This window comes from Platichthys flesus, chromosome 5 (genome assembly GCF_949316205.1).
Source record: "Platichthys flesus chromosome 5, fPlaFle2.1, whole genome shotgun sequence".
Classification (NCBI taxonomy): Eukaryota; Metazoa; Chordata; class Actinopteri; order Pleuronectiformes; family Pleuronectidae; genus Platichthys; species Platichthys flesus.
In genome coordinates this window covers 4,800,604-4,823,762 of record NC_084949.1, presented here as the reverse complement: position 1 = coordinate 4,823,762, position 23,159 = coordinate 4,800,604, and the positions used below count along the sequence as shown (strand labels likewise).

General features: G+C 41.6%; 3 protein-coding genes across 3 annotated transcripts; 1 reads left to right on the top strand and 2 right to left on the bottom strand.

The window, feature by feature from the left end:
• Nucleotides 1-538: 538 nt before the first annotated feature.
• c5h17orf67 (chromosome 5 C17orf67 homolog) lies at nucleotides 539-4,304 on the bottom strand. The gene is made up of 4 exons (XM_062388529.1): nucleotides 4,162-4,304; nucleotides 2,527-2,627; nucleotides 1,342-1,472; nucleotides 539-796 (listed from the first exon to the last, which is right to left on the bottom strand). Exons 1-3 carry the CDS (start codon nucleotides 4,214-4,216, stop codon nucleotides 1,356-1,358), a joined length of 273 nt encoding a protein of 90 aa, XP_062244513.1. The 5' UTR covers nucleotides 4,217-4,304; the 3' UTR covers nucleotides 539-796; nucleotides 1,342-1,355.
• A 1,831-nt stretch (nucleotides 4,305-6,135) lies between these two features.
• Nucleotides 6,136-14,609, top strand: dgke (diacylglycerol kinase, epsilon). Its single transcript, XM_062387687.1, has 11 exons — nucleotides 6,136-7,049; nucleotides 7,545-7,704; nucleotides 7,814-7,933; nucleotides 8,017-8,160; nucleotides 8,459-8,616; nucleotides 8,691-8,739; nucleotides 9,238-9,351; nucleotides 9,490-9,561; nucleotides 9,766-9,893; nucleotides 10,089-10,200; nucleotides 10,921-14,609. The coding sequence occupies exons 1-11, from the start codon at nucleotides 6,598-6,600 to the stop codon at nucleotides 11,140-11,142; spliced, it is 1,731 nt and encodes a 576-aa protein (XP_062243671.1). The 5' UTR covers nucleotides 6,136-6,597; the 3' UTR covers nucleotides 11,143-14,609.
• Nucleotides 14,441-22,891, bottom strand: LOC133953654 (E3 ubiquitin/ISG15 ligase TRIM25-like). Its single transcript, XM_062387688.1, has 7 exons — nucleotides 22,197-22,891; nucleotides 20,949-21,044; nucleotides 20,068-20,301; nucleotides 18,985-19,153; nucleotides 18,439-18,588; nucleotides 15,622-15,732; nucleotides 14,441-15,210 (listed from the first exon to the last, which is right to left on the bottom strand). The coding sequence occupies exons 1-7, from the start codon at nucleotides 22,803-22,805 to the stop codon at nucleotides 15,161-15,163; spliced, it is 1,419 nt and encodes a 472-aa protein (XP_062243672.1). The 5' UTR covers nucleotides 22,806-22,891; the 3' UTR covers nucleotides 14,441-15,160.
• Between the last annotated feature and the right edge of the window lie 268 nt (nucleotides 22,892-23,159).

Sequence of the window (23,159 nt, the reverse complement as noted above, 5' to 3'; positions counted from 1 at the left end):
GCGGTATATGTCCTGGATCACCGCGAGTCTGGGAGCGCATCGTTTCCCGCACCGGAGTGGGATGCAGCCGCTAGAGGTCTGCGAGGATCCCGGTGCTCAAACCAAATTTCATCTGTCTCCTAAGAAAATAAAGAGCCGCTGACGAGCTGTTTAATGAGATAGAGAATATTTGACCTTTCCTTTCTTATTGTTGGGGGAATACGGGTCTATTTCCGCTGATCTGCCACTTGCTGCTCGGCCATTTTTATTTCTCTCTATACAAGCAAAAAGAAACTGAATTGATATCTTCAATTACAAAACATTAGAGAAATAAACGCTTCCTGTGCTACAGTCTTTTTAATGACTCACTGAGAAGTAAGTCTAAAGTGATACACAAGCAAATAGAAGCACCAGGATGAGCCGCTCTTTCTTAAACATCAAGCCTTTGACGTCTATGGTGGTGAATACTTTATAATGAATTAAATATGATCTTCATCTATTAATAGAAAACGGGTAATGGAACAAACAAAATAAAACAGAATCAACTTTGTTACCCAGATTGAAGGGACTCATGCATTCTGATTTATTTGTAATTGCATTCACTGTTCTCTCAATCTGTTACACAACTTAGAGAATACATGTTGAAACTACTGGAAACAGCAAACTACACTGCTGTTATAGTGAGGTTATATAAGCATGAAGACCATTCATGCACATGGTCATTTCATTTAGGGAGAAGGAGAGAGTCTCTCTGTCCTTCTGGTTGTCAAGAGTTTTCACTGATGCCATTGTTGAGTCCTTGTGGTCACGTCTGGTCCTGGTGTGAAGAGAGACAAATTGAAATAATTAGGGAAAGCCATAAATGTATAAAGACAAGATAAAACAATGTAGTAACAACTGTCTTACATCAGTTCTAGGCACATTTGAAAGGAGTTATTATAAATCGGACTCATGGTCATTATTATGAAGATAAGTTACTTATATTTATTATTTAGTATAACATAAGAACCTGTTTCCAGGATCTTCTTCCTGCTTTATCAACCATCCACAGCGTCACATTCTACATAAACAAGTGATGATGAGACTCAAAATTACCTTAAAACATTGACTTAACCTTAATGTTGACGTCTATTCACGATATTGAATACTTATTATTTAAAACGTTTTTGTGCTATGAATGATTTAAACAAGAAAAGTTAAACGATATAACATGATGTGAGCCTTATTCTGAATTAGAAAGGAGTCTATGGTGTGGCACTAAAATTCTAACTTAATGAAAAGAAATGGTAAGGTTGTCATGTTGGAAAACGTTTGCATATTGACATTTTGGGGTGTTAGGTGTTTGTCCAGAATGGCAGCGACCTTTGTCATCATCCTCAAACGGGGTGTCCGTAGTTCCTGTCACAGCGAGGGGGGCAGTGAGGATTGAGCCAGTACTCCATGTTGGTCTCCTGGGCTCTCTGATCCAGGGCCTGCATGTGCAGCAGATGCTCCTGCATGGGGACAGATGTGCTTGGTTGAATAAAGAGGAGGGCCGAGACAGAACGAAAATACACTGAAAGAAGCAAGACAAGACAGGCTGAAGAACACGGAAATGGTCTGTGACTCACATTTGCACAAATGAAAATTAATTCTAAGCAGGGGATTCACAGAGTCAGAGTAAAACTCCACTGACTCAGAACTATTTGTCGCGCTGCTGTCATTGTCACCATGGCAGCGCAGCCAGAGTGAAATTACAGAGATGACTGGAGCTAAACATGCTTGGACTTGAAAAATGATGAAGGGCTGCTCTCATGGCATCATCAGGTCAGAGCACAACAACCAAGTATAATGACACAGTCAAATTCAATAAGGTGGTTCAGATCAGCATCCAATAATGACGGGTGTCTGGAATATCATGAGAGCAGAACAGTATTAGTTGGAGGTTGAGGCTGTGAGTTCATCTCAACAATGACACACTTTATGATAAATGAAACAAGTTGCAACTCAACCCCCCCCCCCCCCCCACACACACACACACCATAGTACCCATTTTGCATAGGTGATATTAAATCATTTAAAATATAATGTCAAATTATGAATAATAAGGTTTTTATCCTTCTGTGTTCACTATCTTTATGTTTATTAAAATGACCTTTACCGACTTATTTATGTATTATTCATTTTTTATTTGTCTTTCTGACTGTTTTGGTCATGTTGCTCTGAGCATTTGTTAATCTGATGTGGATTTGATTTCATAACTTATATCTAGAGAGTTACTCATTTATTATAAATGATTCTAAAAAACAATAAGATACTGAACAAAATTCTAAACAAATATTTGTGTTCTTTTCACTATTAATAAGCACCATAGAACACTATAAAGTTCTTATAATTTGTTATATCATAACTTGCTAGGTAAACAGGATAGCATCATATACATTAAATAACACTTTATATATCATGTTGATAGAGTGCTTACGAATGCTGCACAGAGTGGATTTTGATAGGATCAGATGAATCAACATATATACGATATCTGTGCTCTTTGCTCTGGATGAACCTTACCCTCATTGGCTCATCGGGGTGGCCGGCCTTCAATGGCCGATCCTGCCTCTTGCTGCGGAGCAGCTGCTTTGCAAGGCTCTCCTTGATGATAGGATTGGCATCTGAGGTAGAGAGACAGATAAGAGTTCGACACCGCCTGAGAGATAAAATGTTTGCTCATACGTCTTGTGATACAGACATCCAATAGTGCTGGGGAGGACAATTCAATAGAGTTGACAGAATGAACATATCACTGATAGAAATGTGTGTGTGTGTGTGTGTGTGTGTGTGTGTGTGTGTGTGTGTGTGTGTGTGTGTTGGCAGTTTCCTCTATTTTCACTTCCTCTTTACAAGAACTCTGCTCGAGTTATTTCGTTTTTGCTGCTAACATAACAGCCGTTTGCTTGGCAGCTGCGTATTGGCTAATCAGGATAACATTCCTCTCAGTGGATGCTGTGTTCAGGCCCATGAATAAACCGCCTCTCTCCACTATCTGCTGCTGCTGGTGGGCTGTGGCTAACCTGATCTGTTTAGCTTGTCCATGTGAGGCTGTTTATTCCACAAGGCCAAGCACAAGGAAGCTGCTCTCTCTCTCTCTCTCTCTCTCTCTCTATCTCTCTCTCCCTCTCTCTCTCTATCTCTCTCTCTCTCTCTCTCTCTCTCTCTCTCTCTCTCTCTAACACACACACACACACACACACAAACACACATATGCACAGACAAACACTGGCCTCTGCAGAGTGAGGACCCCTTCTCTGTCTCCCTCTCTCTAAACCTAGGCCTGTATTTGGAAGCATGGTATTTGGTGGAAGGTAACAAAGTGCCCATTCATCCTTCTCACTCCCTGGGGAGTAAGGCCTGTGTGGCACGTGACCCCAGTGAGCAGCAGGCTGCCTCGCTCTCCCTCTCCTGCCAGAGGGAGCTGCTGTGGAAAGGAACCCAGATACAGAGAGGGTTGCTGCTGCTGCTGCTGTCTGGGCCCTCACAGCAACGTGGCAAAACACCTAACACAGACTCCAGCTGTCTCATTTTGAAAGATAAGTCACTGTGAAGATCTGTGCAGTTTCAATTTGTGTCCAAAGCCAGAATGCATGCTAAAAAAATGATCAGGTATACATGAGATTACAATGGCTGTATAATTTTATATTGGTGCAAAACCATGGAACCAAATGCAGCAATCATCAAAGTAAAATGAGTAATGAAAAACTGTTTCATGATAAAGTATATATTGGTGCATGACTAATAGTTATATATATATATATATATATATATATTGCTGTTATTGTTTCCTATTTCACCCTCTCCTCTTATTATCGTTACTGTATTTTACACAGTGTCCGTTTATCGTTGCATCATTATTGTTATCGTTATGTTGCATCTCAATATTTACCAAAGTGCCTTTTATTGCAGGGCTGTACTCAAATCTGCTGCTTTAGCAGTTATGCAAAAACACATTTATTTAGAAACTTTTAACTATGCAATAATAGTTATATTGTATCATTATATAACTATAATATATTAGCCATGCAACTAAAGAAAGACAGGGAATTATACAAAACTATCCTACCCTCATTATTCACTATTCCTCTTTGTCCGTTTCTGACCTAACAGAACATGTTGTTCCCGTCGGTCAGCAGATCCCTGGGAGTTTCCTACCTGTGTAAGCAGTCAACAGGACCAGGCCGAGCACAAACACCACCAGCTTCTTCATCTTCTACACTTGGTTTGCCTGCCTGAGCTTTCTCTGTACTGAGGTCCTGACCAGAGTCCAGTGGGGGTGAAGGGGAAAATTCTCCTCCTCCTCTTCCTCCTATTCCACCTCCTGCTCCTCCTGCATGCCAGCCACAAACTATCCCATATACCTTGTGTGTTACTGAGGCCATATTAACAATAAACCCATCAGTGACAATAAATCTAACTCACATATCTGTAATTAATCTAGATCAATATAAAACTTCTAAAGTTTAAAACATACTGGTTCATCTTCACAATCTGAAATAAGGTTAGAAAATGTCTTTAACAATCATAAAGCAAAGACGAGGAAACCAAAAGAGAGTTTTACTAAAGGTCAGAATTATAGCATCACCCAACTGCTTATTTTCCTCAAATATCAGGTAATTTCAACTTGGTTTCCTCTGGTCATCCCCCTGCAGTGGCTCTATATTTCTCCTGGGGGCCCATCCCCCAGTTTGAGATCCACGAACCCACTGTATGAGGTTGGCTGAAGCAGTGAGCATGCTGTCCACTAGGTGGCAGTGTAAACACACAGTTTTGCAATGGTTTGGTATCATGGGTGAACAAGGCTATTTACAACAAAGACCAATGTCAAATGAGCATTTTTTCTTTTTCTCTTTTTTGGTTTATTAAAAACACAGAAAATTACCAGATAACATATAATATACAGTAAGCAGCAGACTTCCAGTTAAAATTTTACAAAATTACGAAATAATAACAATAACAAAAATGATAATAAGAATGAACATCTCAAGATTAAAGCAGGATTGTACCACAGTCTTTGTTTAAATATGTATCTGTCAAAGTATAAATGTATACATTAATCTTTTCCTTTATCTAAGTCATGGTAATGGGTTGGCTGCCTGCCAGTGACAGGGAGGGAAGACGTCACTGTGCGTCACGTTTTCCGTTTCCGCATCTAATCGAGCTTCGTGCACCATCACGCATGTGTCTCCTGCCCTCGTGCGGACTTTAATAATAATTTACCTTATTATTATCTGGCGCTTCGAAAGCTTGTATTCCCTTGTGCCATGATTAATGTGCGCTACGCAGCTAACGACGCATGCGCGCTGAGACTGAACGTCAACCGATTAATATCCGAGATGATAATACATAATGAGACTTCATCTGTATTTCCTTCCTTGTTCGCTGAACAAGTCTGTCTCTCTGTGATGTCACAGTGGTTTTCATTATCAGAGAAAAAGCGGCTGAGGCTTTAAACCTCCATTTGCTTACAGTGACTATTTGCACTGTTTTCTGTCCCCGGATTTTTTTTTTAAATATAAAATATAATCTTTAAAAATCACAAGTGTACACGGCCCTTGTATTAGTGTAACATTTAAAGTAACATCTCCGCCACATTTCCATAAATAACCTTTACTCAAGTACTGTCAACTATAGAGCAGTTTTAATGCAGGTTACCTCTCCTTTATTTGAGTCTATTTGAGACTTTTTACATTTTTAAGAACTTAAATTATTGTAAAAACTTAACGTGTAAGTGTTCACAATGTATTATATACATTACTTATATACTATATATGTATTATATGTATATTAGTTTAATTCCACAGCATTATTTTACATTTACGAAATGAAGTCTATTATTAAGTATTTACTCGTTTCATTATCACTTAAGTACTTTAATTAGTATTTTGTATGTATATTTTCATGTGTAGCATTTCAGTTGGTGCTGCACGTCAACTTGTCAAGGAGTTGATCTAGCCAGCCATTGTCTCATCGGGACAAGTAGGAGTGTAACATGGAGCAGCCTCATGCTAGAGTCGCGTGAGAGGCCTGTGTGAACCTCGTGAGAAGTGTACTGTTTTGCTGTGTTGGTGTTTATTAAATGAAGACAGGAGAAGGATATAACTCCATGTTTTAAGGAGCTGTGGCCACCCTGTTATTCCCAGTCCAGAAATCCGGAGGAAACGATCAACCAAGAGAAGAGGGTCACACTGGGAAACAACCAATCTGAATACAGATAGTGTCAGAACTTTTGATTACCCCATGAATCTTCACGACCCCTCAGATTGACCTCAGTGAAGTAAAGGGATCAGAACAGGGGCTGTAGTCACGTGGGTTCGCCGCTGTGCGGATGTGCTGTGGCGACTCATCTTGACGAGTAAACACTCTCTGACGAAGCTACGTTAGCGAGTAGCTCCCGTGTTCAGCTCCACCTCGTTTCCTCTCTGCTCACCGAGCATCATCCTCTGGGTCCTGTCGGTGTGTGTAAACATGGAGGGGCCGTGCAGTGCGTCCGGTGTGCGGCCGCTGGTGTCTACAGAGCTCTCTTCCTCCTCCTCCTCCTCCTCCCCACTGGTCTCCTCTCGTTAGCATCCTCACCGTCCAGCAGCAGTGATGCACAGGGAGGGGGACGAGGCGCAGGACGACTGCGGCTCCCGGGAGGAGTGGACCCTGCTCTTCTGGACCTCTGTGGCCGTCATCGTCCCGGTGGTCATCACGCTGTGGTGCAGCACCCAGCGCTCCAAGCGGAGGACGCACATGAAGGATTTCTTTCGCAAGAGCAAGCACGGCTGGCACTACACCGACCTGTTCACCAAGCCCACCTACTGCTGCGTCTGCTCCCAGCACATCCTGCACGGGGCGTTCTGCGACTGCTGCGGCGTGTGCGCAGACGACCAGTGCCTGCGCCGGGCCGACCGGAGCCTGCCCTGCAAGGAGATCATGGGCCCCTGCAGCCCGGACGGAGCCATGGAGCACCGCTGGGTCCGCGGGAATGTGCCCCTCGCTAGTTACTGCCGTGCGTGCAAACAGCAGTGTGGAACCCAGCCGAAGCTCTGCGACTTCAGGTACAGATGTTGGTGCTGCCGCTGTGGTCTCATGTGAGGGGAGAGTGGTGGATTTAAAGGGGCCACAGCCTACACAGAGGGGGCAATTCAGTGTCTAACACCCATCACCGTTCCGGATTCAGTGAGGTGCACATTTAAAGTAGCAGTGGGTAGGATTCGGTGACATTTAGTGGTGAGGTAGCAGATGAAAACCAACGGAATATTCCGTGAGGAAAAGGCTTGTGTTGTTTATAATGCTGCACAACCACCTTTCACGTGATTCTGTCTTTAATCCGCTCTAATGGACCCCTGCTCTCTGTGATGGCAGGCACAAACTGGTATAATCTGTCAGATAAATCCCTCTGCTAATCCTAACAGTGACCCTCTCACACCGCCCACCTCTAGAGGTCAGAGGTCGGAGCCAGAGCAGCACCCCTGCAGCTAGTGACGACTCAGGGACTGCCTCTGTGTATTTTCCTTCTGCTTTGACAGATTGTCTCTCTGTCCCTCCTTCAGGTGTGTGTGGTGTCAGACCACGGTGCACGACGACTGCATGGACAGCCTGGCGGGAACCGACCTGTGTGACCTGGGCGAGTTTCACAGCCTGATCATCCCTCCTCACTACCTCCTCTGTGTCAACAAACTCCGCTGCAGGCAACCCGAGGAGTACAGCAAGGTGCTGGAAAATTAACGGGGAGCCTGAGCAGGCCCATGCTGTGAGTGTTGTGCGATCTCCCCAGAGCTGTTGTAAGCAACGCGGGTGTTGTGTGCTTGTGTGTCCGTAGCTGGCGTCTTCCTGCGGCAGTGGCTGGACTCCAGTGTTGGTCTTGGCTAACACACGTAGCGGTAACAACATGGGGGAAGCGCTGCTGGGAGAATTTCGCTCCATCCTTAACCCAGTGCAGGTCAGTCTGCAGCTTGTGCAGCGTTTTCATTTGTCTGCACTAAACATGGGTGAAACTTGTATTTCCTCTCCTCATCTCTCCAGGTGTTTGACCTTTCTGAGCTGACTCCCTCTAAAGCCCTCCAGTTGTGCACCCTACTGCCCCCCGGCAGCGTCCGGGTGCTGGTGTGTGGAGGTGATGGCACGGTGGGCTGGGTGCTGGATGCCATCGATACCATGAAGCTAAAGGTGAGACGGGGCTAACAAGTATTCAAGTGGCTTCTCGTAATTACCACAAGGTACAAGTGTCAATGTTCAAGCATGTGCCCGCTATCTGGTGGTGGGCAAACAGACTCTAGCTGTTTAAAGACATGAACTCTGGAGTTACCAAGTTTCTCATTGCCGGCATCTTCTAAATGTATGGCTCCTCTTTCAATGTCAGAGTTCAGTTCATGTTTGAAAACAGCTTCAGTGTCTCAACCTGCAGTTTCTATCACCACTTCTCGGCAGAGTGAATAATAAACCTCCTTTTGTTCTCATTTGTCAGGGCCAAGACCAGTTTGTCCCAAGGGTGACCATCCTGCCCCTGGGCACAGGAAATGACCTCTCCAACACTCTGGGCTGGGGCGCTGGGTATGCTGGGGAGATTCCTGTGGAACAGGTTCTCCGTAACATCCTTGATGCGGAGTTGGTCAAAATGGACAGGTGGGGTCTTTGTTGTGTTTTTATATTGTGTATTGTTTTTCTCCTGTCCTAATTTACTCCATTATGGTTTTCAGATGGAAAGTGCAGGTTGCTTCTAAAGTCCTCTACTTTCGTAAACCAAAGGTGAGTCTGATCTCTGCCAATCTTTTATTAAACGTATAGGCAGACAGATTTTTTGGGGGCGGAAATGTCGGATTCTGATAATCAGCAATGTAGCCGGATATGCTGTTATTAAACCCTTATGAGAAAGAAATCCAATTTAAGCATGTATATTTTACAGTTAAACCAGAAACGTATAATAAATAACTGTAAATTAAAGGGAAATGCAAATACAACCAAATACATACAATTGAAACATAAATGCACATCTTTTATACATTGTTAATTTTTTCAGATGAAAGTTTTCATGTGGATGATTATCAGTAAAACATAAACATTTATATTGCTATGTCTATATAAGACTCACATCTGGTTGATCAGACAACTGATAAACTGGTCGGGCTCTAATTCTAATGTCATTGAAGCGTTGTGATTTGGGTTTGCAGAGCAATAGATCACAGATGATCCACTGACACACTTAATATTACAGGCAGTAAAACATGTCCTCCGTGCTTCCCTCAGGTTCTGTCCATGAACAACTACTTCTCTGTGGGGCCCGACGCTCTGATGGCTCTGAACTTTCACACACACCGGGAGAAAACACCGTCCTTCTTCTCCAGCCGCATCATCAACAAGGTCTGGACCACTTCATTTGAACATGTATATCATGTGCAAATTCTTTTTCTCCTGTATTGGAATTTGAATATGAATTCAAGGCATGGACTCAGAATATGCCACCTGTCTGTATTAATGTCTGCGCTTCTCTTTCCTCAGGCCGTGTATTTCCTGTATGGCACCAAAGATTGTTTAGTGCAGGAATGTAAGGATCTGGATAAGAGGATTGAGGTACAGTAGCCTTGTCTGTGTGCGGAAGCAACACTGTCACTTTAGAAGATTTTTTTGTCATTGTTTGACTTGTTTGTTCAAAATGAATTACACAAACTATGCGGGCGTGCATGCGCATGACAATATCGGCCTCATAAATCCACCCCTATTCATCAGCCTGTAGGAAAAAAAGCAAACGTTTGTGTGTATGTGTTCTTGTTGTAGTTGGAGTTGGATGGGGAGAGGGTGGCGCTGCCCAGTCTGGAGGGCATCATCGTCTGTAACATCGGCTACTGGGGTGGAGGCTGCAGACTCTGGGAGGGTATGGGGGATGAACCCTGCCCACCCACAAGGTGAGATGACTGTATAGTGTGAGGGTCTTTACAGTTTTTAGTCGTACACATTTCAAGTGACCCACAGAGACAATAATTAACCTCCAGTTATTGCCAAGACGCTTTTATTCTTATTGAGGTGGCTGCATCCACTGCTCCAGGGTACCATGGCAACCAAGAGTGAGCAGCAGCGTTGTTTCCTGTCTCTCCCTGCAGATTGGATGATGGCCTGATGGAGGTGGTGGGTGTGTTTGGCTCCTTCCACTGTGCTCAGATCCAGGTCAAGCTGGCCAACCCTGTGCGGCTGGGACAAGCCCACACTGTCAGGGTGAGGCAACACTTCGCACAAACATACACACAAACACACACCGCTGGGCTGCACTTTCCTGTTTAGTGGGTATGGAGAAAGACAATGATGGCGCCAAATTAGTTTTCACTGCCATCTGGTTCCTCTCAGCGCTTGGGAATTTCATTACACATTTCACAAACATAATTAGAAGGGAATATATTGCGTTTAACTTTAGCACAGTGCTGAGAGGCAAAACCCAGGCTAGCAGTTTGTGAAATGAAGCCCTTGTGAACCATTTGTTCTATTTTATCCAAAAAAGCATTTGTCAGTCCTGTGTTAGTACTCTGAACTTAGGAATTAGTTCTCGTCGTTAGTGGTTCCTCCTGAAACAGTTTCACAATAAACTGTCATTTTTTATTGTTTGTGTGCTGGACGTTGTGTGCAGTGCTTTTTAATAAACAGTCTATGATGCAGAGTGGAAAATATTGGGTTCATTGTCTTCAAGATTTTAAAGATAATGATTTTGCTCAAATGAGATTGAGTTTACTTTATTTCTATTAAGATAAGATGAAACTTAATTGATCCCATGGCGGGGAAATTCACTTGTTACAGTTGAATACTTTTTTTAGGTTTGTATGTAGTTTTAGGGATTTATTGAACTGCTGTTATTTTTTCATACTTTACATGTAGGCTATTTCACATGTCTGTTTTATTGACACTATCTTCACACTCAAGAATTGTGTGTCCTACCTCCTGTAGCTGGTTCTCAAGAGCTCCAAGATGCCCATGCAGGTGGATGGAGAGCCTTGGGCCCAGGGCCCCTGCACCATCACCATCACCCATAAGACCCAGGCCCTCATGCTGTATCACAGCAGCGAGCAGACAGACGATGACGACGATGAATCCAGCTCCTCCGAGGCAGAGAGCCACACCCCTCACGACTCGCCCCGGCCTACAGGGCCAGCCTCCGCTCGTGCATGACCCATCACAAGCCTCACGTGATCTGAAGCTCTTCTTATCTTAAGTTTTTGTCTTCTGTCTTAAGCCCAGTTTCTATTAATCCCTCTTCTCCAAGGGCACTTGATTGACCCCCTCTAAGATCCTTGAAAAAAGCTTTATCCTCGAGTCATGTCCATGGAAATAGATGTTGTAAGTTTCCTGTGTCATCATTTCAGATCCTTTCAGAGAGATGCAGGTTTTAGAGAATTTTCTTTGTAAGTGGGCTGGTGCGAGTTATTTTTCAGTTCCATCCACACTCCACTTATCCTGTAACCCAGAGCTCAGGCAGTTCCTCTCCACAGGGGCAGTCAGTAGGAGAGGAATGTTACAGAGAAAGATTGCCATTTATTTGCACTGATCCCTTCTGCCATAGATATGTATAGTCAGCTATACTATATTTATTATATTGTATTTACCATTGAATGCCCAGTGCAGTACTGCAGGTATCAGTAAGCCATTTTTTACTACTTATCCAGGTTGAATTGACTAATTCCCCTCAAAGCCATGTCTAATTTATCAGCAGCTGGTGGTAATATAGTGGACAGCAGTACTGTTATGTGGAGGATTTGCTGGAGGTTGCCTACATGCAAGTTATTGTACATTAATCATATTTTGTTACACAAAAGAAGCACAAACAACACAGCTTTCTAGTGGGTGATGAGTAAAACATCTGTTAATTCAACTGATAGTCATTGATTTTTAGTGTCTCCTACATTTGTCACCCTGGGTAAGGCTTTGAACTGTGTCTGCAGGATACAAGGTTTTTAAATCTGGAGCAATGTTCCACCTGTAATGTGTCAATCACTGGACATCCATCTTGGTTTGTTTACTTCATGATGCTCTGTCCCAAGTTGCTCCCCCACAAACTGCTGGATGACACTTCAGTCTTCAAACTATATCTCGCTTACCTGTAAGGGCCAGAGCAAACAGGCCGACTTGTTGGGGTTTATTTTGAAAGTACTGCCAAGTAACTACTGTTCAGAGGATCCTCTTTGCCTTCATGTAAAAGCTTCTCCGCCTGTTGCCATACTGTATTATGTTTTTATATCTGACACTGACAAATACCTTACATTGCTTAGAACGTAGGCACATACATGAAACCATACTGCTGACCTTATGTTTCTGCCGATAGTGATAACTGCTGATGAGATTATGCTGTGTCATGTTGTTTTACATTATTCAAGTCGCACTCTTGTATTTCATTATTTGTGTATTACCAAATAGTCACCACAAGGTGTTGGATTATTTCAAAAAAGTATAGAGAGGTGGAGTAGAATTGAGTTTCAGAATCAAACCTTTACGCTTCACTATTATTACACTGTTTGTGGGGCTGCACAATATATCTAAAATGTGTTGCTGTGGAGCCGTCCAAGGTCCCTGCAGCCGGAGCCAAGTGGAATGGAAATAATATCGTCATCGCGATATTCAACGTTATCGCATGTTTTTTCTAATATCGTGCAGCCCTACTTGTTTGTACTTTTCCGGGTTGTTCATATGACATAGCTCTTCTTGTTAAGTTTTATTGTTGCATCTGTCCTGTATTCAGTTTGTTAAGCAGCCGTCCTGTAAGGAAAATATTTTTGCCATTCAAGGTGATCCTGTTTTTTGCAGAATGCCTGTTGCTCACATCCATATGAGAAATGTTTCAGTATAATTTTTGTTTGTGTTTGTCAAGAACCCTGAGCCATCCTGCTGCTCATTTGGCTGAACAGGGATCAGTTATTAGCCACGTGATGCCTATGCTTTTGGAATATGCACCTCTTTAGCAGGTAACTAAGTCCTGGTGTCATCACCCTCTGTTTGGTGAATGTCTTCTCGCTCACAGACACCAGATTGACCTCTTACCTGATCATCCATGTTTACCAGACGTGCTTGTGATGTGTTATGTTGCTCCGATGTAACTGGGATTTATTGGCAGGTTTTAAGCCACACCAGCAGCATGGTTCTAGCTGGACACACTGTTTTAGAGTGGATTTTCGCAATAACTGCAGGACCACGAGCGAGTGCTAATATCTATACTTAAATTCAAACGATCTGGATTTAGGTATAGATATTGGTGGTCCTTGGAAATCAAATCCTTGTGATTTTTCTTTTCAAACATTTAGGCTCACGTTACTTCAGAACTACTATCAAAATTTCTTAGTCTCCACTGTAGTGTAACACTGATGCTAGATAGCATACTAACAATGCTTAATATTAGCATCCGTACTTTGCATATGTCACATGATACACGTGACATGCTATTCGTCCAGCTTTCAGGTCAAATCAGAGTTGGGCCTAAATACTGTGGTTAAAAAATACAGTTTAAAATTGTGGGTATAATTTGTTTTGAATTATGTGTAATGTGAAATGGTTTGTTATGGTTATTAACCTGGATAGAATTGCAGCTAACTTTAAAGTTTCCTTTAAAGCTCTCTTATCCTTACCACAATTTAGCTGTTTTGTTTAAATCTCCCTACTCTCAATAATCTTTGTTTCTAGCAGCAGCAGACGCTGTTGTACGTAAAATCCCTCTGATACACCCGCTGTACACCCATGCCCCAAACACAGAGTAGCTGGTCAGCACCTGGCTTTTCTGCAAGCTCAGTAGCTAAACAGCAAGGAGGTGGTGGAGACCAAAACATAGTTAAAGTGTGGTGGATATTTGTTAGATATCCAGAAACAGGACTTCAAATCGTTGACAATACCACTGATAGTGCACATGCTCTTTGTTTGCTAACATATTTTCCTGTCAACTTTAATGTGTTTGGAGTAGGAAGCCAATAGAAAACAAAAACCTGGCCAACACAGCTTTGAACTGATAAAAGATGATAATGGTGACACCAAGGGTTGCTAGTGTGGCTAATAACTGTCTGTTTAATATTATTTGTTAAAACTTTGTCACATACGGTTGGGCTTCTGCTTTGAAAGTCAGTTGTTACTCACATGTTGCTTTGTTGTGCATAGCCAAATGTGTATATTATTGTTAAAAGCTTTGTGTATGATTTAGGGGGATCTATTGGTGAAAATGAAATATAACATTCACAACTATGCTTTCTGTAGTGTAAAAATCCCCTGAAAGAAATTGTTGCCAATGCCCTCACCAATAGATGCCACTAAACCCTGCTCAATGAACCTTTAAATATTTGAATGTTTACTTTGTTACTGTCAAATATCTAAAAAAAGAGAATCTACAGTCTGATGAGTGTCAAACATTTCATGATTTCATGTGTTCCATGACCAGGTCGTAAGAAGCGTGATGTCGCCTCTACTAAACACAGATGAAAATCCATAGACACTGTTTCTTGCAAAGGAGAAGCTTTTATTGGTAAAAATTGTGTCAATCATAGATGTTTACAAAGATGGTATAAGAGGGTTTACTGAATTTGCTAAATCACAGATCTTGAACTGAATGTAATGAAGCAGTATTTTGAGTTTGAAGACATTCTCTTAAATATTTTCATATATAAGCAATATGTTTCTGTGTTTTCATTAAATCGTATTCAAAACCATCACATTGTAGTAGAATCCTCTGACAAGGACATTATGTTTTCACTCTGTTAGATAACAGATAATGCATTAGATGCATTTCCAGGAACTGAGTGATTCTAGTGCATTACTGTGTGCCACTCTAGTTTGCCAATGTAAGAAACACTTGGATTAAAAGAGCTGAATATTTGACATTGACTTCAACTGCCAAACAACCACACTATATCAATCATTCATACATTAAATATGCCATCTTTTCACACAAAAAAGATTTATATCCATTATTTATTAGTAAAGCTAATAGTACACTTTGTTTAAGCAACACATCAGTATCATTCCCTGTTGTCTGAATCAGTGAGAATTTCCACATTTCAATGACACAGAGAGGGCAAGTAGTGAGATGTGAGTACTATGACTGCAGAAGCTAAATACATCTGCTGCTGCATCTAGTTATTGGTTTTAGACCGTACATGGAGTCCAGTTGATTTCTCAGAAGGAGGACTGCTGTTGGGATCATCTTTCTTGTGTAATATCAGATCAAGTCTGGCTTGTTTCCACCTGTAGCTCTGGGTTGATGTTTGCCTGAAGAAAAATATACAAATATAAAATGAATACTTTGCGATCTGCCAACCAGATTAATGTAAACACCATAAAGTCACACTGTGCACATCCAGGCCCTCGGAAGAGACGACAGAAGCATCTGGACTCCATGAGGCAACACAGGTTTTGTAAACTGACATCTAAAGGCACGTATAGTAACTTTAACTCTCGGCCAATGGACGATGCAAACTGTTTCAATAAATGTATCGTTTGCTTTAATGTATTCAGACAAAACTTAAACTCTGTGAGTTAATAAGGCAAACTGAAACCAGTTGAAAGTATCAGGATAACGAGCAAAAAGAAAAGATGGCTTCCGGAGAGGCCTGAAGAATCGATCCAGATGCTTTATGATGTGTACCCTCCTGTTATGTTTTCACAGTAGACGGTATCTACCTGGTTTTGGACTGAGTTGCGGTGCAGCCGAAAATCCCAAATCCAACAGGTTTTCCATCGATCGAGCTTGAATCCCTTTTCCCATCCGGTTTCGAGGTTTTCTGGTTCCTCCTGAAGGAGAAAAGAAAAACTAAGTTTGTCTCATAGCTGAAGTCATTGAGTATTTCTTTATAGTATCTTCTATTCATAAAAAAACAGCGACAATTAATTATAAGGCTGCAGTTGTCAGGTATTTGAAAATAGAGGAGAGGCTAAGAGAACATGAGAATTTGTGCCCGAGCAGTGATTGACTCTCCTCACACACTCATCCCGGCTCTTATTGGTGGTTTAGAAAGGGGAGCATTGGATTCCTCAAAATTGCATTACAAGCTCTAGGTGGAGCCAGATCTTTTCTAATATTATCTGCCTCATGTACTGGCAAGTTCCCTATTGTTCCTTGAAAGTTTAGAAAAACAATCACAAAGACTGTGTGGGCGTGGCATCAGATAAGTCACCCGTCAACACACCTCGATTCAGATGTTACTAAAATAATCAGTGCACGAGAAGAGAGTCACATTTTCTTCCAATTTAGCCCCACAAGCTGATTGATTCCTTATAAGATGTTGTGACATAAATGAAGAGATGTGTATAATAAGTGGAGTCCATACCTCTTCTAAATTCACTAGATCTGGATTTTTATGTGGATCTGCACCGAACTGGTGAGAGATAGATCAGTTCCCTGAACATGCCCTATTTTTTTCCATAAAGAGCCATGAATCTATGGAGGACCATACATGACATAAGTAAAAATAAATAAATAAATAAATGTATAAATAAATACAGAAATAAATAAATAAATGAATAAATAAAAATGGAAATAAATAAATAAATACAGAAATAAATAAATAAATATGTTAATACCAAAAGAAATGTCAAAAGAAATGTCTTAAATATATTTTAACATTTATTTTTTCCCTGATACATTTCCTTTGCATTTGCAGTGTCCTTATGCTAATGAGAAAGGCGGGCCTAACCGCAGTCTCATGCAGGATTGGTCACAGGAGTGTAATGATCCAGCCCTACTACTTCTGCCTTTCAATGCTGGTGTCCAGTAGCTGTTTGGGACGTTGAGCCAGTTCACACTTAAAATGAACTAGTTCAAGTTCAGAGGGTTAGTTAAGGTTATTTTATATTGGGATGATTTAGGTGTCAGTAGTCCTGACTGTGAGCGTCACGTCTCGTGTTGTAATGAGCACAAGGAGCGAGCCGAGAGGAGGAGGAAACAGAAACTCCAGCTCGGTACAAACCACCTGCCGCCTCTGCTCTGAACATGAAGCCGCTGATCTCTGAGCAGATGTGACCAGAGAAGCTCTGTGTTTTCACTGTTTCCACTGTTCCACAGAGTCACGAACTGGCTGTTACACGGTGAAGAGCTCAATCTCAGTCACTGCCCGTGTCTCTGAGCGAGTGTGTGACGGAGCGCAGGGGCTGTGTGTGTGTAGCTCAGTTGACCAATCCTGCTCGAGACTGAGGTTAGGCCCGCCTTTCTCATTAGCATAAGGACACTGAAATCGAAAAATAAAAGTTGGAATAAATGTGGAAATAAATAAATAAATATGGAAATAAATGCAGAATTAAATAAATCAATGTCTTAAACTTATTTCCACATTTATTTATTTATTTCCACTTTTATTGCAACTTTTATTTATTTCCACATTTATTTATTTCCACATTTCAGTGTCCTTATGCTAATGAGAAAGGCGGGCCTAACCTCAGTCTCGAGCAGGATTGGTCAACTGAGCTACACACACACAGCCCCTGCGCTCCGCCACACACTCGCTCAGAGACACGGGCAGTGACTGAGACTTGAGCACTTGAGCCAGTTAGTGACTCTGTGGAACAGTGGAAACAGTGAAAACACAGAGCTTCTCTGGTCACATCTGCTCAGAGATCAGCGGCTTCATGTTCAGAGCAGAGGCGGCAGGTGGTTTGTACCGAGCTGGAGTTTCTGTTTCCTCCTTCTCCTCATGGCTCGCTCATTGTGCTCAGTACAACACGAGACGTGTCGCTCACAGTCAGGACTACTGACAGCTAAATCATCCCAATAAAAAATAACCTTAACTAACCCTCTGAACTTGAACTAGTTCATTTTTAAGTGTGAACTGGCTCAACGCTGAAAACAGCTACTGGACACCAGCATTGAAAGGCAGAAGTAGTAGGGCTGGATCATTACACTCCTGTGACCAATCCTGCATGAGACTGCGGTTAGGCCCGCCTTTCTCATTAGCATAAGGACACTGCAAATGCAAAGGAAATGTATCAGGGAAAAAATAAATGTTAAAATATATTTAAGACATTTCTTTTGACATTTCTTTTGGTATTAACATATTTATTTATTTATTTCTGTATTTATTTATTTATTTCCATTTTTATTTATTCATTTATTTATTTATTTCTGTATTTATTTATACATTTATTTATTTATTTATTTTTACTTATGTCATGTATGGTCCTCCATATGAATCATTACTGATGAAAATATTGATTTGCACAGGTTCTTCCCGACCTGCATCACATCGTTCCACCAGGTTTTGTGGTAATCCGCCCAGTAGTTTTTGTGCAATGCTGCTAACTAACAGACAAGCGAACACAGAGACAATACAACCTCTTTGGCAGAGGTAATGTAATGAATGCCTCAATGTTGTCAATGTGCTGCTGTCAGGGTCAAGTCTTTGGGTCTCATTGCTGTCTGCTACTTTATGAATGTCTTAATCATACTGTCATGATAAATACAAAAGTTTGACAGAGTGTATAGTTTCAGATCTTTATATGACTTACTTGTATTTTGCGGTTGATTGATTGGCGGAGCCCAGTTGAGGCCTGGTGACATATTATGTGCATACTGCGGTGAACTCCAGCCTGTGTGGGGGGCCATATAAATCCTAGGTACAGGAAGTGGATGGAAGGGCCTGGGAGGCTCGGGTAGAACTGAAACACAAGAGTCATTATTTACACTAGAGGACATAAACATAATGACAGAGGACATAGAGCCCCCGAGCTTCAGCGGTCACAATTATGCTGTGTAGCTGCTTTTAAATGCAAACACATTATCTTTAAGGTTTAAGTGCTGTACATGTCTATTTTTTCTCTGATTTCAAAACCAATTTGAAGTTAAACTTCTTGCTGCAGTTCAGAGAAGAGGATATCAGATTCTGGCAGGTGAATGGACGGTGAACATTTCAAATGATTTCCTTATTTACCACATGGCACAGAGTCACCCACATGCAGCAATACTGGGACACAATTCGATTCATTTCACTATCACAATGAACCTCCAAATATAAAATATCTCTCTAAAAGTGCAACGTTTCTCTTTTCAGTCACCTGGTTTTATTATTGATAGTCTGGCCTCAACAGGCAGTTTGAGGATCTCGGTCAGATGCATCTTCAATGCTCCAGCGAAGGTCTGAGTTAAAGTTACCTTCCTGGAGTCCAGGCTGACTCGAGGCACCTGAGGCTCAAACTTCACAGCCTTTGGCAAGTTAAATGAAGCCTAAGAGAAGCAAGGAAACAAATTGTGAGCATCATGACTGTGGCAGGTGTACAGTGAAACAACATGCATTGCTCTACTTTTTGATTGTACCACCGGGGGGGCAAATTCCATTTTTTTTTTAATTATGGCTTCAATGAAAGATTATTTTCAACTTTCTCAATTTATTGATATGCTGATTAAAAGTCCAAAAATAGTTGTGTCAGTCTGTGAAACAGCTCAAGCTTATAAAGTTAAATAATAATGTTTATTTTAGATTCAACCAATTCAGCTGTACTTGTATAGTGGAAGTCAGGACATGCATTATCTCATGCACTTCAAATAGTAAGGTTGAGACCTTAAGATGATATAGAAACCCATCAGTTCCCACAACGTGCAAATACTAACTCCCACAGTAAAAGCCAACAGTGAAAAAATGATCTGTAGATAATCTCAATGAGCCAAAGTTCACTGGGAGCCCTCTTACTGGAATCCTAATTAACCTTAATGATAAACTATGCATTTAAGCATATTAAATCATGTAAGTCTAGTTATTAGACCAAACATGTTAAAATATGCTAATTCTGATATGTTCACAGTCAGGGCCTTGATCGTGAACGTAAAGTTGACAGCTAAAAATAATGGATTAATCCTGGAAGACGATTAATCAAGAACTTTACCGTTTATGAATGCAAAACTGGCAGTTGTCCTCCCAATTCAAATTTGATCCAACAACATTCTGACCAGCCAATCGACTAGTCGAACAGGAAATTACAGGCTGAGCACTTACAGGCCAGTTCTACATTATTGGAAGAGAGACTCTTTTAGGAAAATATTTCAAGTGTGTACAACATGATTTAATTCTCTACAGTCTATCCCATCTTAATGATAATTTTCCTCCCCACCACTTCATTAGTCTGTGACGATGATTATGTCACCTTCAGAAAGCCCATGGTTTGGGAGCGACCTAGCTGACAGCTCAAAGCTTCCTGGGCTTTCCTCATCTTAGCAGCGTTGTCAGTTAACTTCTTCGTGAAATCCTGAAGTTTCGTCTGACCAATCTCCAGCTCGCCTTCCACCTCACTTAGGGCTTTGCATTCCTCTTGGACCAACTCTTCCCGCATCTGCTGATACACAGTGGCCAATGCCTTCTTTTTTTGGGCTGCAGCATTCTTGGACAAGGAAACAGGGACAAGTAAACAGATGGATAGACAAACTGACATTATTGGAGACATTCCGATGGCAGCATTTTAAATGCCTCTGATACAGACGAAAATACCAGATCAGACATCAGTGAGTAGGCAGATATATGTACTGATCCGATACGTCTTTACAGTGTATAACTTTAGATACAATCTTATATGATTTACGTTTCCCAGAAAGAACTTCTTTTCTACAGTGGTGAAAATTCACACCTTTCAACTCTAGCATTGGACGCGAAATTATGCGATATGAAAGATATTTGAAGTTATGTCTAATCGCATTTTGCATTGACTTTGTATCTAACCTAGACGTTTATTCCTCGATTTCTTTTCATTATCTGCAATCTTTTTCAGTTTTAAATAAATATATATAAAAGAAGTTCTATGGCATTCATTCTCTGTATTATTGTTCAAGGGGTTTAACCTGAGCCAAGCCATACAGGGTGAATATGATACAGCTGTTAGAATGTTATATAAGTTGTTATTTTCATTATTTTAATTCACTGGTATTGGAACAGAACTTAGTATCAGCTGATGAAAAGTCCAGGTAACGGAATCAGTATCAGGAAGGTAAAGTGGAAATTCTTCCTCTGGGAGAAGTAGTGAGTAAAAATTACCTCCAGTCTGCTGTGGTGGTCGTTCATTTGAGACATTACTGTCTCAGTCGTCTTAATCTTCCCGTCCAGCAAACCCAACTTGCCCTCGAGTTCAGACTGAAAAGATATGTAAATAAACATGATGGAGATTTAAAGATCCTGTTCAGGGTCGCATTAGAAATGCTAATGATTGAGTCGGTAACTGTGGATTATACAATTTAAAGTAAATGAACTGAGTTATAACTGTCTAGAATAAAAATCTTGAACGACTCCGTTTGTTGGTTGGTTTGGTTGGAAGAAAGATTACACAAAAACTACTGAAGAGATAATCACAAAACTGATATGCCCTCTACTGAGTGCCACTAGTGTTGACTCTAGGTTTTAATATTCTAGTTGTTAGTTACTTGTTTCCTTACACACCTTAATGCACTAGTTTGTAATTTGGAAATAACAACAAACCAAAATCGAGTGCCCTGTATTCACCAAACTGTAATCACATTAAGTAGAAAACAAGTTTAGTTGTGTCACTTAAGAATGAAACTTCCTAAAATGTAAAGATTTTTTTAAATTCATTTTGATTCAATAATTTGATTGCGATTGATACATATGAGTTAAAGATAACAAACTTCAAAATCAAACATTTGTGGTGTAATGCAGAGCTTTTCCAAAGTTAAGGAACCATATTTGTACCACGAAATGAGTTGATTCACAATTAGCCTGTGAAAACAACTCTGGCAATGGCTACATTTTTAATTCAACACTGCTCTGACTGTATACATTCTAAAGGTTTTCACTGTAACAATAAAGAAAATAGTAAAGAAAAACATGAGTCTGGTTCAACTCCACACATCAGCAGCATGTATAAGGCTAAATCATTTACTGTTTGTCGAGTGAACAGAGCCAGGCTAAGGTGAGTAGCTACTGGCCCTTGTAATGACTCAGGGGCAGTGGTCCCAGCTGAAACCTGACTGGCTGCTAAAGTGTCCCTGTCCTCTCAGTAGTCTTTTTTAAACCCTTTTTAGAAGAACAAAATTTGCTCGAACAAGGAACAGTTTTCAAAATAAATCAAAATGTGTGGCTTAAATCAAAGCTATAGAGCTAACAGTAAACAAAGAATGACTTAAATGTGTATCTTACTGAATAAGGAATTGTTCACCGATGTTGGACGTGTAATTGGACCCTATTATTAAATTGTGGCCCCTTTAGTATACCCAGATTAAGAAAAAGTGTAGATCCGCCACTGACTCCCAGTGCCAAGGTAACACAGACCTCTTTGAGCTTCCTCTGCTCCTCAGGAGAAGTGAAGGAGCAGCCCTTGTGGTCTTGCTGGAGACAGAGGCTGCAGATGGGGCGGACATGCTGGCTGCAGAAGAGATCCATCAGCTTGTGGTGGTCCGGGCACAAGCGCTCCAACAGGTCCCCGACTGGCTCGATCAGCTGGTGGAGACGGAACACCGGGTTCTCCCGGTGAGGACGCAGGTGCTCCTCGCAGAAAGAGACCATGCAGGTGAGGCAGGTGTTGGCCGCCTCTGCTTCCATACAGGTGTCACAGCGTATGACAGCATCTTCCCGGGTCTCTTCCTTGGTCTCTTTCTCCTCTGCTGACAGGCTCGACGCGCTCCGGACCAGCCTCAAGTTTAAGGCCTCCACCACGGTGCTGAGGACCGTGTTTTTCTTCAGCTCGGGTTTGGTGTGGAAGAGGGTCCGACACTGGGGACATCTGTAGGGCTCCGTCCAGGTGGTGAGCAGGCAGCCCTGGCAGAAGTTGTGTCCGCAGGGGATGGTCACCGGACAGTCAAAGGGGCTGAGGCAGATGCTGCAGGTTAGCTCATCCTCCAGACTCATGAGAGACAAGTCACTCTGCTCCACCGCGGCCATGACGAGAGCTCAGAGCCGCTGCAGGGAGAAACGAAACCTAGAAGAGTGTGTGTGTGTGTGTGTGTGTGTGTGTGTGTGTGTGTGTGTGTGTGAGAAACGAAACTTAAGTGTGTGTGTGTGAGTGTGTGTTTTTGACTGCAGTAAAGTGAGCCGTCATCTGAGAAGCCAGCCGCCACCGGATTTTTTTTTGCGCGTCTACTTGTGGCTTTACGGTAAAATAGCTTGGTTGGCTGAAACGGCCTAAAATTACTACAAATACAACTTTATTTTTATTTTTTTTATTTTTCAAACCTTCATGGCGTATCTGCTCATGTAACTTATCATGTATTTTTACTGCAAATTAAAGGGCAAGTC

Bases quoted from the DNA above. Each gene is read 5' to 3' on its own strand.
- dgke (XM_062387687.1), top strand. From the start codon at position 6,598: ATGCACAGGGAGGGGGACGAGGCGCAGGACGACTGCGGCTCCCGGGAG. The intron at 8,161-8,458 runs GTGAGACGGGGC...CTCATTTGTCAG, and splicing joins TCGATACCATGAAGCTAAAG to GGCCAAGACCAGTTTGTCCC. The intron at 8,617-8,690 runs GTGGGGTCTTTG...TATGGTTTTCAG, and splicing joins GAGTTGGTCAAAATGGACAG to ATGGAAAGTGCAGGTTGCTT.
- LOC133953654 (XM_062387688.1), bottom strand. From the start codon at position 22,805: ATGGCCGCGGTGGAGCAGAGTGACTTGTCTCTCATGAGTCTGGAGGAT. The intron at 19,154-20,067 runs GTGACATAATCA...TGCTTCTCTTAG, and splicing joins AAACCATGGGCTTTCTGAAG to GCTTCATTTAACTTGCCAAA. The intron at 18,589-18,984 runs GTGACTGAAAAG...CTTGTGTTTCAG, and splicing joins ACTATCAATAATAAAACCAG to TTCTACCCGAGCCTCCCAGG.
- c5h17orf67 (XM_062388529.1), bottom strand. From the start codon at position 4,216: ATGAAGAAGCTGGTGGTGTTTGTGCTCGGCCTGGTCCTGTTGACTGCT. The intron at 2,628-4,161 runs GTAGGAAACTCC...TCTCTACCTCAG, and splicing joins CCTGTTGACTGCTTACACAG to ATGCCAATCCTATCATCAAG. The intron at 1,473-2,526 runs GTAAGGTTCATC...GTCCCCATGCAG, and splicing joins ACCCCGATGAGCCAATGAGG to GAGCATCTGCTGCACATGCA.